Below are 16,576 nucleotides of genomic sequence, written 5' to 3'. Positions count from 1 at the left end.
GCCGGAAGATGAGACCCTCAGGTCAGAAGGTGTCCAATATACTACTGGGGAAGAGCAGAGGGAATTTCCAAGTAGCGCCAGAAAGAGTGAAGCAGCTGGGCCAAAGCCAAAAGGACACTCAGCTGTGGATGTGTCTGGTGGTGAAAAGAAAGTCCGATGCTGTAAAGAACAATATTGTTTAGGAACCTGGAATGTCAGATCAATGAATCAAGGTAAGCTGGAGGTGGTCAAACATGAGATGGCAAGATTGAACATCGACATCTTGGGAATCAGCGAACTACAATGGACAAGCATGGGCGAATTTAATTCAGGTGACCATCATATCTACTACTGTGGGCAAGAATCCCTTAGAAGAAATGGAGTCGCACTCATAGTCAACAAAAGGGTGGGAAAAGCAGCAGTAGGGTACAGTCTCAAAAACGACAGAATGATCTTAATACGAATCCAAGGCAAACCATTCAGCATCACAGTAATTCAAGTCTATGCCCCAACCACTGAGGCTGAAGAAGCTGAGGTTGATCGGTTCTATGAAGACCTACAACACCTTCTAGAATTATCAACAACCTCAGATATGCAGATGATACCACCCTAATGGCAGAAAGCGAAGAGGATCTCAAGAGCCTCTTGTTGAGGATGAAAGAGGAGAGTGCAAAAGCTGGTTTGAAACTCAACATTAAAAAAACGAAGATCATGGCATCTGGCCCCATCACTTCCTGGCATATAGAAGGGGAAGAAATGGAAGCAGTGACAGATTTTACTTTCTTGGGCTCCAAGATCACCGCAGACGGTGACTGTAGCCATGAAATTAAAAGTCGCTTGCTCCTTGGGAGGAAAGCTATGGCAAACCTAGACAGCATAGTAAGAAGCAGAGACATCACCTTGCCGACAAAGGTCCGTATCATCAAAGCTATGGTTTTCCCAGTAGTAGTGTATGGCTGTGAGAGCTGGACTATAAGGAAGGCTGAGCGCCGAAGAATTGATGCTTTCGAACTGTGGTGCTGGAGAAGACTCTTACGAGTCCCCTGGACTGCAAGGAGGTCAAATCAGTCCATCCTAAAGGAAATCAACCCTGAGTGCTCATTGCAAGGACAGATACTGAAGCTGAAGCTCCAATATTTCGGCCACTTAATGCGAAGAGAAAACTCTCTGGAAAAGACCCTGATGCTGGGAAAGACTGAAGGCAAAAGGAGAAGGGGACGGCAGAGGATGAGATGGCTAGATAGCATCACTGATGCAATGAATATGGACTTGAGCACGCTCCAGGAGAGAGCGCAGGACAGGAAAGCCTGGCGTGCTATGGTCCATGGGGTCACGAAGAGTCAGACATGACTGAACAACAACAATTGCTCAACAAAGCACTTCAGGTGTGAAGAAAATGGTGATCATTACATAACGTGTTGTCTCAATAAAAAGTTCACTGCCTTTTTAGTTGAGTGTCAAAGAGATTTTGTAAAAAAACAAACCCTCTTGAGGTGGTGAGCAATGATTGGTGAACTACCTTGGGCTTGATTCAGATTAGTACCGCAATTCTGAGTGAAAGTGGAGCATGGTTGGGAAAAACCTTGTCTCCTTTGGAGTTATAAATAAGAACGTAAGAAGAGCCCTGCTGGATCAGACCAAGGGTCCATGTGGTCCAGCATTCTGTTCACGCAGTGGCCAACCAGCTGTCATCTGGGAACGCTCAGTTGCAAAAATCTGATGTGCAATTTCTGTCCCCAATCTCAAGACCTGCCCTTTGTGCCCACATGTCCCCCAACCTCTTAATGTAGTGGCTGCTGCTGTTCAAGCTGCTCTTTCTTCTCCTTCACCTCTTCTCTGGTGGCAGCATGGAGTCCTCATGCTCTCCTCCCATCCTGGCACCAAGGGCATAATTTCTAATTCGAGAGGGAGGTAGTTTCCACAGATGATATAATGCTCTTCTCTCCCCATTAAACAGCTTGCTCACCAACTCTTCATCAAAATGAATGGACCACCAATTCAGAAATTTAATTGAACACATTATGTCACATTATGGCTCCTCGTATACCATCATTCATGGGGTCACGAAGAGTCCGACAGACTTAACGACTGAACAACAACAATACCATCACTCAACGTGAATCATCCAGGCAAGCCAAACAAATATACATCAGAAAGTGCAATGTTCTAAAACCAGTGGGAGAACACTTCAGCCTCCCATGATGCTCTGACTCAGTTTGCACATCATGGCCAATTCCTGGGCTCTTTAACCCAGGAATTGGTGGGGGCGCACAGGAACCAGCAAGTCCACTGCTCACCGCTTCCGTTTTCAATTATTCCATTTTAAATTGTTCCTGTGTTGTTTTGTGATGGCCGAACCTGGAACTCGAGTTGTTTACGGGTTGCCCATGGTTTGTTGGGTTAAGTCTGGGTAGTTTAAACCATAGATAACCCAGAGTTTCCGGGTTTGGATGTTATGAAACAAACGAGGAAGGGTGGTGTTCCTGGGATGTTAATAGAAAATGGAAGTAGTGATCGCTGTGCGTGCTCACTCCTGTGCACCCCCCGCCCAGCAAATTCCCATTACAGGAATTGGCTGTGATGTGCAAACCTAACAAACTGAGTTTTGCTGAGGACCTACTGATATCCTTATTAGTCATAATCTTGCTTTAAGATTAGCAAGGGGCCCTTCTCATTTGCCCACCTGTGAGAAAAGTTAAGTGGATGGCCACATGAGAGGGCCTTTTCTGCAGCAGTCCCATACCTCAGGAAGAAGTTGCCACCGGGGGTCTGCCAGGCCCCATCATTGCAGGCTTTTGAGAAGGCTGTGAAAATACACTTTACTTTGGCCTTCCCCTGACACGTTCGCTGTTGTTGCTGTTTTTGTTTTTAGTGTGTTTTAAAGACAGTACTAGTTTTTATTACTTGTTATATTATTGCATGCCACCTTGGGAGGGCTCCTGCTCTGAAAAGTGGCCAAGAAATATTTTAAATATAAATAAATGGGAGGGTGGCTGGACTGCACGGCCCTCACCTTTGATTGCATGGCCCAGCCCTAGCTGTACCACTGATTCAGCAGTGCCTACTTATTTATTGACTTTGTACCAGAGTACACAGCAGCTATGTAGAATATGGTTGTATACTGAGGAAGGTGTGGGGAAGATGCCTACAAAGCAATGCCTCCAGATGCTGTTTCAGTAGCATGCTGTTTCCTACAACCATATGGGCTAGAAACGTGATCTCTAAAAAGCACACACAAAACCTTGCAATTTTATGAAGAATGAATTGGGTGAGAATTTGTGTGGGATGAATCCTTCCTCCCATAAAACGCAGAAGTCATCCCTACTTGTTTCCTCATCACAAGTTATGCCGAGTACAGCGGCTTGGGGGAAACAGATCTAAAATCTAAGGAAAAATAACTTCAGGGCAAAGACGCCCATCGGTTACCACTGCCGCCCTCGGAGGATGCATGCATGATGCCTCTCTTCCTTTTGTTCCTGTGTAAGGCGGGAGATGGGGGTGGTGGAGAGGCCTGGGATCCCAGAGGGAAGAAGTGAAGCGTTTCCGACCAGCTTCGGGCCGAAGACGGTGGTTTTCTTTAAAGAAAGAAAGACAGACAGACAGACACTGCTTCCTCCCTTCGCCGAAGAGCGCCCACGCGCGCCCCCGGCCCCACGCAGCGGCTCCCCATCGTCTTCGCTGGCTGGCGCAGCGCGCGGAACCGCAGCGGGAAGAGGAGGTGGCGCGGGAAGGCAGGAGGGAGGGGCGGAGGCACATCACGACGCCCCCTTCTGACCCCGCCTCGTCTCTCTTTGTTTTGTTAATGAACGACTCCCCCCCCACTCCTCTTCCCCCGCCCTTCTCGTGCGCGCGCGCGCGCGCCCCCGCCCGGCTTGAATTGCCCGGCCAAGGAGCTCGCCGCGCGCGTACGCTCGCGTGCGCCTTCGAGCCGGGCCGCCGCCGCCCTCGCCCTCCTCTCCATCTCTCTCGGCGCGCGCGCCCTGTCCCTCTCTCTCTCTCTCTCGCGCGCGCGCAGGTGCTGCCCGCTCCAGCCCTCCTCGGTCTTTCTCTCCCCCGCCCGCCGGCTCCGCTTCCTTCCCCTCTCCCCGCCCTCCCACCACAAACTGGAGCGCCGCCGGGAAGCAGAAGGGTGGGCTCGTGGCGGAGGCGGAGGCGGAGAAACCGGGGGAGGCTCCCCGTGAGCAACAGCACTACCATCCCTTCCCCCTTCCGCGCGCACGCACGCGCGCTCGGGAGCCCCCTTCCCACGTGAAGAGCCGGGACAGGCCGAGGAGCAACAGCAGCCCGCCGGCCGGCCAACCTGCCCGCCTCTCTCCCCTTTCTCTCGCCGCTACTCTTGGAGAGCGAGAGCCGCGGCCCGGCCGGAGCGGGCACACAAGCCGCCGCTCCTCCGCCCGCCCCCTCCTCCGCCTGCTTGCCTCCGGGCGTTACAGCCTCCTTTGCTGTGCCGAGGGAGGGGCTTCTCCCTCGCGACCCTTTTCGGCGCCCTGGTCGCTGCTTCCTTTACGCACAGTGCTTTCTCCCCCCCCCCATGTGAGCTTTTACTGGGCTCCCCCACTTCTCCCTTTATGTTTGTGTCCAACCCCCTTTCCTCCCCATCCCGGTGCTGAAAGATCTCCCTTTCTCTCCCCCCCCCCCGTCCTAGCCCTGTATCTCCCCCCGCCCCCCGTGCAGGGTCCCCTCTCTCCTTCCTCCAGCAATTGCAATTGCTCTGACTCCATCCTCCCACGCATTCCCGGTTCCATAGCTCTCCCCCGCCCCACCCCCCGCCTGCATCTCCCTGGAACGGGCTACTCTAACCCACTTTTTCTCCAGTAAGAGGGCCTTCTTTCCTTTCACTTTATCCCCCTCCTTCCGTATCCCCCTTTTTCAGCTCCACAGTATAAGGTCTCACTTTAATTCTCTTGCCTTCCTTCCCGCTTGTTCTTTGGATCCTCCCCCCATCTCTCTCCAGTGCACGCGAGCCCTCTTGCCTTCTTCCACCTGCTCCCCGCCACTGCTCTTACTTCTGTATTTCACAACAATCCGGTTTGAGGGGGGGGGGACGGACTTGCTGATACCCCCTCCCCATGCCGTTGATTTCTGCCTGCCTGCCTGCCGGTGCTGGATGCTCAGAGGAGGAAGCGGAAAGCGCGCCCAGCTCTTTCTTCTGGGGGATGCTGGTGGTGGCCGAGATGTTGACTTGATGCTTGGCTTTGCCATGGATGGGATGACATGCTTCATGGTTGCCTTGGTCACACTGGTGCGCTGTTGCCCCAGTCCACCATGGTGCATTGCCCGCAGACTGGTGCTTTGGACGGGTCTCTCTGTGCTGCTGCCTCTGCTGCTGTCTGTGCCAGCCTCGCTGGCTTCTCCAGTAGCAGGTAAGGGAATATAGAAATCCTACGCAAATACTACCTGGCTCCTGGTATTGCTCTCAAGCTTCTTTTGTTGAGAGGCCAATATTCTTCCTTTTTATATCTTTACAAAACTGCTGTTTTACATTCCCAGGATGTGTTGTAGCTGATTGCTGTTTAGAATCAACTTCTCTTATAGCACAGTTGTGATTGGGTTTTCCTCCCAGTAAAAGTGATTTTGGGAATAGCCAGTGCAACGTGGAAGATGTAAAACAATGAGATATGAAAGCCTTTATTTCTTTTCCCTATCTCCTTGAATGTACCAAAGAAAGGGAGTATGTCACTTTGGTCATGCCCCCTAATCATAGATTTTGTTGGGCTTGAGGGATTGAAGGAAAATGGCAATGATTAATTTTTTTGGTTAGTTAGTTTTAAAGGAGAGGCATGCTCAGTTAAAAGCTTGTTTTGTTTGAAGGTTAAATAATTGAACTGCCAAAGTGAAAAAGGTAGGAGGATGAGCCTGTTGAAATAGACTTAAAAGATAAGGAGTGGTCTTCTGCCTTGTTACTTGAAATGGGCTTGGAAATTGAGTATCTATCTGAAAGCTGATGTACAGTTGAAGTCCATTTGGAATTTGCATATTTCTGAGGAACAGTGAAGTATTTTTCAGAATAAGTGCTTTGACACTTGGAAAGGTTTAGCTTGCAGTAGCATTTCTAGGATTCTACAGACATCCATTTGGGGCTCAGTGTGGAACCACAAAGTGTTGAAAGGAGGAAATGAACCCAGGAAATGAACTCCCTTCCCCCAAAATAAACAGCACATAATGGGGCTGGGTTTTGTCTTGAAACAGTGCCTCATACTTTGTTAGTATATTCTCAGTACTTTAAATTGCAAGACTATTTTCTTCTACTTGTTATTGACAATAGAAGAATATGCAAAGTTGTAATATAGTTGTTAAATTGTAGCAGACAGATTCCTTATGCAGATGTCCACTTGTAGAAGTGAATCCTTTACTCCCTCTCCCCACAATGTTTTCCCCCCAACCCACTTCTTTTAAGAAGGGGAAAATGCCATCCTCAACTACACAGATGTCGTTTCAGAGAGCAGTTACCATCCGCTGATTATGTTTTTTTGTAGAAAGACATCTTTTTTTAAAAAAAAGATGGTGATAAATTAATACATCATAAATCTTGTTTCATCATCCATGTAGTGAAATAGCTGAAGTCTCATATCTGGAGATGTAGTAATTGTATTAGTTGTTGACAAGCTTTATTTGTTGTGTATTGCTAAGCAGCATTCACTTATTTTCATTTTGGTCTTAACTTTCCTGGCATTTGCAAACCTGTATTATCCATGGGAGCTAACAAAATGATGGAAGAGAGGGACCATTCCATTATTACTGGCCACTGAATTGGGTCAAGGTGGAGCTCAGAAGTAATTTTGAGAGATTCAGCATGTGGGTTAAATACAAAATGCAAGAGTGGGTATATCCAGAGTTACAGTTTTCAAGATGACAGAGAGCTTCGGCTATTGGGTGGTATAGAAATGAAATGAAATAAATAAATAAATAAATAATCTTCAGCATTTGAAGTGTTACTCATAATGGATCATATATTAGAGGGACACATAATGGATCATATATTAGAGGGACACAGCTATTTTTCATATTTTATTAATATCAGTTGGGAACTTTGTCAATTGGCATTTCCATGATTGTCTTATGGACCTTATTGCTAATGTTGTTCAGCCAGATAGCATGATGAAAAGCCTTGATAATTTTTTTTTAAATCATGAAAATATGCCTCCCCCAAATTATGATACTTCATGAGATTTTAAAGCATAATTTTGGGTTCTTGGTCTTTTAAAGTATGATGTCATCATTTGTTGAACACCTCTGCTTTTAACAATTCTTAACAGTTTTTAGGCCAAGGAAAAATAACGCTTGAACTGTAAATCATCCATCCGTGATCTTATTCTTGAAAAGCGTTGAGTTTATTTGTTTGGTCAGCCACCAAATCCGTGGACTTGCTCTTCTATTTGTTTCTGAGACCAATTCAAAGTGCTGGTTTTAACTTTTAAAGCCCTAAACAGTTTGGGCCCACTAAAGGACCACTTACTCCCATATTGTACTGCTTGCCAGTTGAAATCTTCAGAGTGGCTGTGCTTTGCGTGCTACCACTAATGGAAGTTCTGTTGGCAGTTACGTGGAATTGGGCCTCCTCTGCAGTTGACTGCCTAGTGGGGTTTGGAACTCCTTTCCCTAGAGGCATGTTTTGGCCTCTTCATTTGGCTCTTTTTGGTGAGTGTTGAAACCCATTCTCTTCTTCCAGGCTTTTAGAGATAATTGAATTGTCCCAACTTCAGATGTTTGCCTATCTCTTTTTATTTTGGGCTGTATGTAGTTTATCATTGTTCTGATGTAATTGTTTTCTGCTTGTGCATTTTAATTCTTGTACACTGCTTTGGAGTCTTTTGTGGCTGAAAAAAGCTATAAAAATAAATTTTTTACTTGCCCTAGGATTGTCCATCCACCTTCTTTCCCCAGTGGCTGCATCTTTTTTCATTTTACTGTAGAGTAGGCACAGAGGTTCCAGATCTTAAAAGCCCCCCAGCCCCCCATGTAGGGTTCGCAATCTGGATCTTGCCCCTGAGCCTACTCTAGAATAAAAATAATTAAAAAAACTTAGCTGCTAGATACGGATTTAAAGTAATGTCTGTTTTCACCCTTAGTGTCTGTATAAGAAGAGGAATAGTTTTTTGAACCATCCCCCTTTAGTGGGTTTACAAGTTTAGGGCGCAATCTTGTGCATGTTTAGAGACAAAAAAGTCCTACCACTCCCAGCATTCCCCAGCCACCCATGCTGGCTGAGGAATGCTGGGAATTGTAGGATGTACTTATGTTTAAATATGCATAGATTGTGCCTGAAGTCTTCTGAAATATAATTCCCAAATCTTGCATGGTAAAGAAACTGGCTTCCACAACTGTTCTTCTAGGTGGAAGAAGAACATACTGGGATCTTCTTTCCCAGACATATTTGATAATGGGGTGGGGCGGGGATACAATTAATAATATAAGTCAATTCCCAGTATTCTATCACAGCTCACAAAGCCAAGAAGTAGAGTGGAGGACAGGACTACAGAGACAGCGATTGGTGTCATTCTCAGCGGTTCACGTTGATTTATATGGTACCTCAAAGAAAATAGATTGGATTCTGAGCAGAATGAAAACTTGCTTCTCACTCTAGATATTGGGATGGGTGGCTGGAAGAGAGATATGACCTGAGTGAGGGCTATGTTAGGGCTCAGTCCTGGGCCCAGTGCTCTTCAACATTTTTATTAATGACTTGGAGGAGGAGGTGCAGGGAATGCTTATCAGATTTGCAGATGACACAAAATTGGGTGGGATACCTAATACCTCAGAAGACAGAAACAAAATTCAAAGTGATCTTGATAGACCGGAGCGCAGGGCAGAAAACAACAGAATGAAATTTAATAGGGATAAATGCCAAGTTCTGCACCTAGGAAAAAGAAACCAAATGCACAGTTACAAGATGGGGGATACTTGGCTCAACAATACTACAAGTGAGAAGAATCTTGGCATTGCTATAGATCACAAGCCGAATATGACCCAACAATGTGATGTGGCTGCAAAAAAGGCAAATGCTATTTTGGGCTGCATTAATAGAAGCATAGCTTCCAAATCCCATGAATTCTTAAGATTTTATTTCTTACCTACTCTTTGCCCAAGTAAATGCTCTTCGTTGAACATTAAATAGCTGAAATGTTTCTTTCAAAAGATGCTTTGAAAATATTTTATTAAGTAGAAGCATCAGTGCTCTCTCTTTCTCAACTCAGATAATCATTATTTTTTAGCGCTCAGTGTGGCTAAAATTCTCATCTATTTCAAGTAGAACAGTATGAAAACAGTTGATAGTTATTTGGGTAAATATCTTGAAATACAGCAATTAGGCTTATGCTTCTTTGCCATATATACCAGTATTAGATGTCTAAAAAAATGCCTGGAGAGAGATAAAATTCTTAAAGACGTGCTAATTAATATGGTGTGGATCTGAGCTCTAGGCAGAACCTTCCTTGGCACAAGATGCAACGGCAAAATCACAAAAGTTTAAAATAATTTGTGTGTCATCTTAGATGTATGACCTTCCCCCTTGCGTGTTTGCTCCTCTGAGAATGTTGGTGGGTTTGTTGACTACCAGATTGACTAGACTTGTTGACCTTAACAAAACGTTCCATGTATTGGTCACTTCTATTAGCAGAAAGAGAAGAGTAACCCAAAACAGCAGTTATCATTTGCTTTCTTCCTTTGGCATTGTTTAATATCCTCCACAGAGAGTCGAAAAGAGAACGCACATAATTTTTCTCTTGATGTGGATGCATACAAAAAGCATACCTGCCACAGTTTACAAAACAAGATTTATAAGTGCCAGCAGGCTGTTGGCTGATAAGGTGGCTCATGGGAGGTTTATATTTTAGCCTGGGCTTTCAATTTATGGTTGTCCACATTGGTTGTGGATCGATAATGCAGAGCAAGCAAAAAAAGCCTGCAATCTCTTTTCTGACAGCAGGACTTCTCTCATCAAAAATCTGTCTCTTGATCACATGCCATTCTTTTGCTTCCGTATATATGTTGTAGAGTTGGAAAAACTGCAGAAAAGGGGAACTAAGAGCACAATCCTATGCATGTTTAGACAAAAAAAAGCCCTACAACTCCCAGCATTCCCCAGCCAGCCATGTTTTCTGTCTGAACATGCATAGGATTGTGCCCTAAAATGATCAAGGGGCTGGAGCAACTCCCTTATGAGGAAAGGTTACAACATCTGGGACCGTTTAGCTTAGGAAAAAAGGCCAGTAAGGCGAGACATGTTAGAGGTGTATAAAATTATGCATGGTGTGGAGAAAATTGATAGGGAGACATTTCTCTCCTCTCTCATAATACTGGTCATCCCATGAAACTGATTGGTGGGAGATTCAGGACAGATAAAAGGAAGTACTTCTTCACACAGCACCTAGTTAAACTATGGAATTTGCTACCATTAGATGAAGTGATGGCCACCAATTTGGATGGCTTTAGAAGGGGGTTAGACAAATTCCTGGAGGAGAAGGCTATCAGTGGCTACTAGTCCTAATGGCTATATGCTACCTCCAGTACCAGAGGCAGTATGCCTATGTACACCAATTGCTGGGGAACATGACTAGGAGGGTGCTGTTGCACTCATGTCCTATTTGTGGGTTCCTTACAGACAACTGATTGTCCACTGAGTAAATGGAATCCTGGACTAGATGGACCTTGTTCTGATCCATTATACCTCTTATGTTCTGTCCTGTCTGGTTGCATATTGATGGTTGCCAAATGTGGGTTTCCATTTGCATGGGCACAGCGGCCAATGTGGTTTGGTGCATAGAAAGTTGGGAGACCTTGGTTCACATCTCTGTTTTGGGTCTGGAGTCAATGGGCAACTTATTTCAGTGCTCTTTTAATAAAAAAAGGATAAAATGCAGACCTACGTTTTATGGAGTTATGCTCCGAGAAGATAAGCTCTGCATTCTATAACAACTGATATGCACACTGGTCCCTACTGCTGGTTATGTCAAGTCTTTGGTGGTGGTGGTGGTGTGTGTGTGTATATGCATGCATGTCTCTCTCTGTCTCAGTCTCTCTCTGTTTCTCTTGGCCATGGCTAATACCGAGAGAGCCCTGTTTATGTATGTAGGGGCTGCATTGCTGTGTCACAGACACAGCCTGTAATGCACTTGGTCTATTTAAAGTGTTTTACAATAAATAAATCAATTCCATTCTTTGTGTCTTCCATTAGTAATAGTGGCAGGGAACAGCATGTGACTAAGGTCTAATTCACATACTACTTTTTATGGTATACAGATGTGGGAGTTACTTGCAGATATGCATACCCAGAAGCAACCTAGCTGGTGAAGCAGTAACCCCCATATCTGAATACTTTGGAAGTTAATTTAGTACATGGATGTATGACTGCCTGTGAAAGGTGTGTGTCATTATCATGCTACCTTATATTTTTTTTCTTGTATATGAGGCTATATATAAGTGGCTTCCTCATCCTCAGACCTATAAAAATTGAATCAGCTCTAACAAGATCAATCACCTGATAGTCAGGGTGTAAAATTCCTATTGTTGGAAAGGTGCATTCTTAGATCCTGGAGTTCTAGGATTGGCATCATACAGTCCTTCTTTCTTTTGGAAGAACAAACTTCCTTCTTTCTTTTAGAAGGGACCGTCGAGTCCAAGCCCCTGGTCAATGCAGGAATCTAAGTCAAAGTATCCCTGACAGATGGCTATCACCTGTTATTCAAGCTTTAAAAAGGTAGCTTTGTTTCAGAGGCTAGAATAATTATTTGCTGAATAATCACTCAGCAGTATGTCTCTGAATATGACTAGGAGGTTGCTGTTGCACTCATCTTTTTGTGAGCTTCCCAGAAGCATCTGGTTGCCACTGTGTGAACAGAATGCTGAACTAGACAGGCTTTGGTCTGATCCAGCAGAGCACGTCTTATGTTATTATGTAGCTTACATAATTGCTCTGATTATTTTTTTGATCCTATACACACTTACTAGGGAGTAAGCCCTGTTGAACATTGTAGGAGTCATTTCTAAGTATACGTGTTTATTTCTTAAATTTATATCCACCTTTATGCTAAAGATGGCACTCGTGATGACTAACAATAATAAAAAACAGATTAAAAACAAAATCTTAATTAAAAGAGAACATAAAAACAAATCAATTAAAAACACAACAATAAAAGAAATAAACAACACCCAACCAGTTGAAACCCCCTTCAGCAGCACACCAGCTTATATGCCTTTTTGTTGTTTATTCTGTCAGTCGCTTCCGACTCTTCGTGACTTCATGGACTAGCCTGCGCCAGAGCTTCCTGTCGGCCGTTGCCACCCCCAGCTCCCCCAAGGTCGAGTCTGTCACCTCCAGAATATCATCCATCCATCTTGCCCTTGGTCAGCCCCTCTTCCTTTTGCCTTCCACTTTCCCTAGCATCAGCATCTTCTCCAGGGTATCCTGTCTTCTCATTATGTGGCCAAAGTACTTCAGTTTTGCCTTTCATATCATTCCTTCAAGTGAGCAGTCTGGCTTGATTTCCTGGAGTATGGACTGGTTTGATCTTCTTGCAGTCCAAGGCACTCTCAGAATTTTCCTCCAGTACCACAGTTCAAAAGCATCTATCGTCCTTCACTCAGCCTTCCTTATGGTCCAGCTCTCTCAGCCATAGGTTACTACGGGGAATACCATTGCTTTAACTATGCGGACCTTTGTTGTCAGTGTGATGTCTCTGCTCTTCACTATTTTATCAAGATTTGTCATTGCTGTCTTCCCAAGAAGTAAACGTCTTCTGATTTCCTGGCTGCAGTCAGTGTCTGCAGTAATCTTTGCGCCTAGAAAGACAAAGTCTGTCACTGCCTCCACGTTTTCTCCCTCTATTTGCCAGTTATCAATCAAGCTGGTTGCCATAATCTTGTTTTTTTTGAGGTTTAACTGCAACCCAGCTTTTGCACTTTCTTCTTTCACCTTCATCATAAGGTTCCTCAGCTCCTCCTCGCTTTCAGCCATCAAAGTAGTATCATCTGCTTATCGGAGATTGTTAATGTTTCTTCCAGCAATTTTAACTCCAGCCTTCGCTTCATCAAGCCCAGCATGTTGCATGATGTGTTCTGCGTACAGGTTGAATAGGTAGGGTGAGAGTATACAACCCTGCCGTACTCCTTTCCCAATCTTAAACCAGTCTGTTTTTCCGTGGTCTGTTCTTACCGTTGCTACTTGGTCGTTATACAGATTCCTTAGGAGGCAGACAAGATGACTTGGTATCCCTATACCACCAAGCACTTGCCACAATTTTTTATGATCCACACAGTCAAAGGCTTTAGAATAGTCAATAAAACAGAAATAGATGTTTTTCTGAAACTCCCTGGCTTTCTCCATTATCCAGCGGATATTGGCCATTTGGTCTCTAGTTCCTCTGCCTTTTCTAAACCCAGCTTGTACATCTGGCAATTCTCGTTCCATGAATTGCTGGAGTCTGCCTTGCAAGATCTTGAGCATTACCTTACTGGCATGTGAAATAAGTGCCACTGTTCGATAGTTTGAACATTCTTTGGTGCTTCCCTTTTTTGGTATGGGGATTTTTTTTTGGTATGAGTTGATTTTTTCCAATCTGTTGGCCATTCTTGTGTTTTCCAAATTTGCTGGCATATGGCATGCATTACCTCGACAGCATCATCTTGCAAGTTTTTAAACAGTCCAGCTGGGATACTGTCATCTCCTGCTGCCTTGTTATTAGCAATGCTTCTTAAGGCCCATTCAACCTCACTTTTCAGGATGTCTGGCTCACTGACCACATTGTCAAATCTATCCCCGATATTATTATCCTTCCTGTAGAGATCTTCCGTATATTCTTGCCACCTTTTCTTGATCTCTTCTGCTTCTGTTAGGTCCTTGCCATCTTTGTTTTTGATCATACCTATTTTTGCCTGGAATTTACCTCTGATGTTTCTAATTTTCTGGAAGAGGTCTCTTGTCCTTCCTATTCTGTTATCTTCTTCCGCTTCCGCGCATTGCTTGTTTAAAAATAATTCCTGATCTCTTCTGGCTAACCTCTGGAATTTTGCATTTAATTGGGCGTATCTCCCCCTATCACTGTTGCCTTTTGCTTTCCTTCTTTCTTGGGCTGCTTCCAGTGTCTCAGCAGACAGCCATCTTGCCTTCTTGGTTTTCTTTCTTTTGGGACGTTTTTTGTTGCCGCCTCCTGAACAATGTTGCGAACTCCTGTCCATAGTTCTTCCGGGACCCTATCTACTAAATCTAGTCCCTTAAATCTATTCTTCACCTCCACTGCATATTCATGAGGAATATTCGTGAGCTCATATCTAACTGATCTGTGGGTCTTCCCTATTCTCTTTAGTCTGATTCTAAAGTGTGCAATAAGAAGTTCGTGATCTGAACTACAATCAGCTCCAGGTCTTGTTTTTACCAACTGCATAGATGTCTGCCACCTTTGGCTACAAAGGATGTAGTCAATCTGATTTTTGTGTCGACCGTTTGGTGAAGTCCATGTGTAAAGTCGTCTTTTAGGTTGTTGGAAGAGAGTGTTTGTTATGCACAGTGAGTTGTCTTGGCAAAATTCTATCAGCCTATGTCCTGCTTCATTTTGTTCTCCCAGACCATGCTTGCCTGTAATTCCAGGTGTCGTTTGACTACCCACCTTAGCATTCCAGTTTCCTGTAATGAAAATAACATCTTTTTTGGCGTATTATCCAGTAGGTGCTGCAGATCCTCATAGAACTGATCTACTTCTGCTTCTTCAGCATCTGTGGTTGGGGCGTATATTTGGATCACTGTGATGTTAAATGGCTTACCCTCAATTTGAATTGAGATCATTCTGTCATTTTTTGGATTGTATCCAAGCACTGCTTTAGCCACTTTATTATTAATTATGAAGGCTATTCCATTTCTTCTGTGGTCCTCTTGTCCACAGTAGTAGATCATCTGATGGTGGTCATCTGATGTGAAGTGGCCCATTCCAGTCCATTTCAGTTCACTGACACCCAAAATGTCTATATTTAATCTTGACATCTCCCCAATAACCACATCCAATTTGCCCTGGCTCATAGATCTTACATTCCAGGTTCCTATGGTGTGTTGATCTTTAGAACATCAGACTCATCGTTCACCACCAGCACCATCGGCCGCTAGCCGTCCTTTCGGCTTTGAGCTAGCTGCGTCATCACATCTGGGGCTAGTTGAACTTATCCTCTGTTCCTCCCCAGTAGCATTTTGACCATCTTCCGACCTGGGAGTTCCATCTTCCGATGGTATACCGACATATCTCTGGTTGTACTGATCCATTTAGTTTTCATGGCAAGAATACTGGGGTGGGTTGCCGTTTCCTTCCCCAGGGATCGTATTTAGTCTGACCTCTGTGCCATGACCTTCCCGTCTTGGGTGTCCCTTCACGGTTTAGCTCATGACGTCATTGAGGTGCTCAAGCTCCAGCACCATGACAAGGTAACAATCTCCTTTGCTGAAGTTATATGCCTACCTATATTTAAAAAAAGAAGAAGTTATTTGCCTATTGGCAGACAGACAATTGAGAGGGAGACAATCTAGCCTTCCTTAGCAGGGACTTCCAGAGCCTGAGAGCAGCCACTGAGAAGGCATTGTCTTGCGTCTCCACCAAACAATGCATAGGATCATGCTGTGAGTTATATAATTGAGTAGACATTTACAAATCTAGAGCAATGTTTTGTGGAGTGGTGCCATCTCTTCCAACATGTGATCACTGGGAAAGCACTGTTCTGAAATCATCAGCTCTTCTAAATAAGAGGGCATCATTCACAGACACAGCTGACTATGTGCGGAATGCTTTTTGCCTCAAAGCATGTATGCTGTATAGGGACGTGGAGCCAGCTGTGAAATATTTTTGAGTAAAAGCAAACTATCCATCAAGGATTTGTGTAAGTCTTCTGTTGCAGTGGACTGTGTCTAAAATAAACTGTATACAACTAGGTTCTGGTATCATATGCACACACAGCCCCTCAGCTGTCAAGATGACTGTATCGGTTACATTATGTATATAGTGTATCCCTAGAGTGAGATTTCTTCTTAATTTAGTGGCTGCAGTGCACCATAGCAGAGGATCAAAGGACACAAGATATACACCATATTCTGGAGTTCAGCATCTGTCCAAATTCCAGACTCTCTTCATACGAATTCACAGTGGCAGGCTGCCTTTGACTCTCAAAATCCAATTCCTGAAATGTGCCATGTTGTAATGAATTATTCTGCTTCTCATGCTGAGTAGGTTGCTGATATTTTAATTTTTTGCATGTTTTGGAGTATGGCCACTGGTGGGAGGGAGGTGCACTAGTTATGCAATAATTCAACAGCTGCCATAGGGAAAACTTAGAAATTCAGGACAGAGAGACTCTTTCTTGTATATGTGCTGTAGCAAGTGCCACAGCTTTGCCTGCTGTGCGCAAAAGGATACAGATTCAGAGCTGTTCCCTCTGTCTAAGTGAATCATAGCACCCATGCAAGCCTCGGCTTCATCTCTTCATCCATGGTTTGGAGCATGGGAATAGACACTGAGTCCTGATGAGAATGACACTCACGGACCGCTGTTCACAATAGCTACACCTTGCCTGACACCTGCGTTTAGCATGGTTTTGATATTGTGACATAAGACATACCTAGACCTAG

General features: G+C 44.5%; 1 protein-coding gene across 1 annotated transcript in view; it reads left to right on the top strand.

The window, feature by feature from the left end:
• Positions 1-5,086: 5,086 nt before the first annotated feature.
• The window catches only part of KIAA1549 (KIAA1549 ortholog), a 147,424-nt gene continuing 135,934 nt past the window's right edge, over positions 5,087-16,576 (top strand). The window contains exon 1 of the mRNA XM_084811727.1: positions 5,087-5,342. Coding sequence (XP_084667853.1) covers positions 5,087-5,342 — 256 coding nt within the window. The remainder of the gene's footprint in view (positions 5,343-16,576) is intronic.

This window comes from Heloderma suspectum, chromosome 7, assembly GCF_057233095.1.
Source record: "Heloderma suspectum isolate Gila_16-S chromosome 7, 16-S_ref, whole genome shotgun sequence".
Lineage (NCBI taxonomy): Eukaryota > Metazoa > Chordata > Lepidosauria > Squamata > Helodermatidae > Heloderma > Heloderma suspectum.
This window is presented reverse-complemented; position numbering and strand designations above follow the sequence as displayed.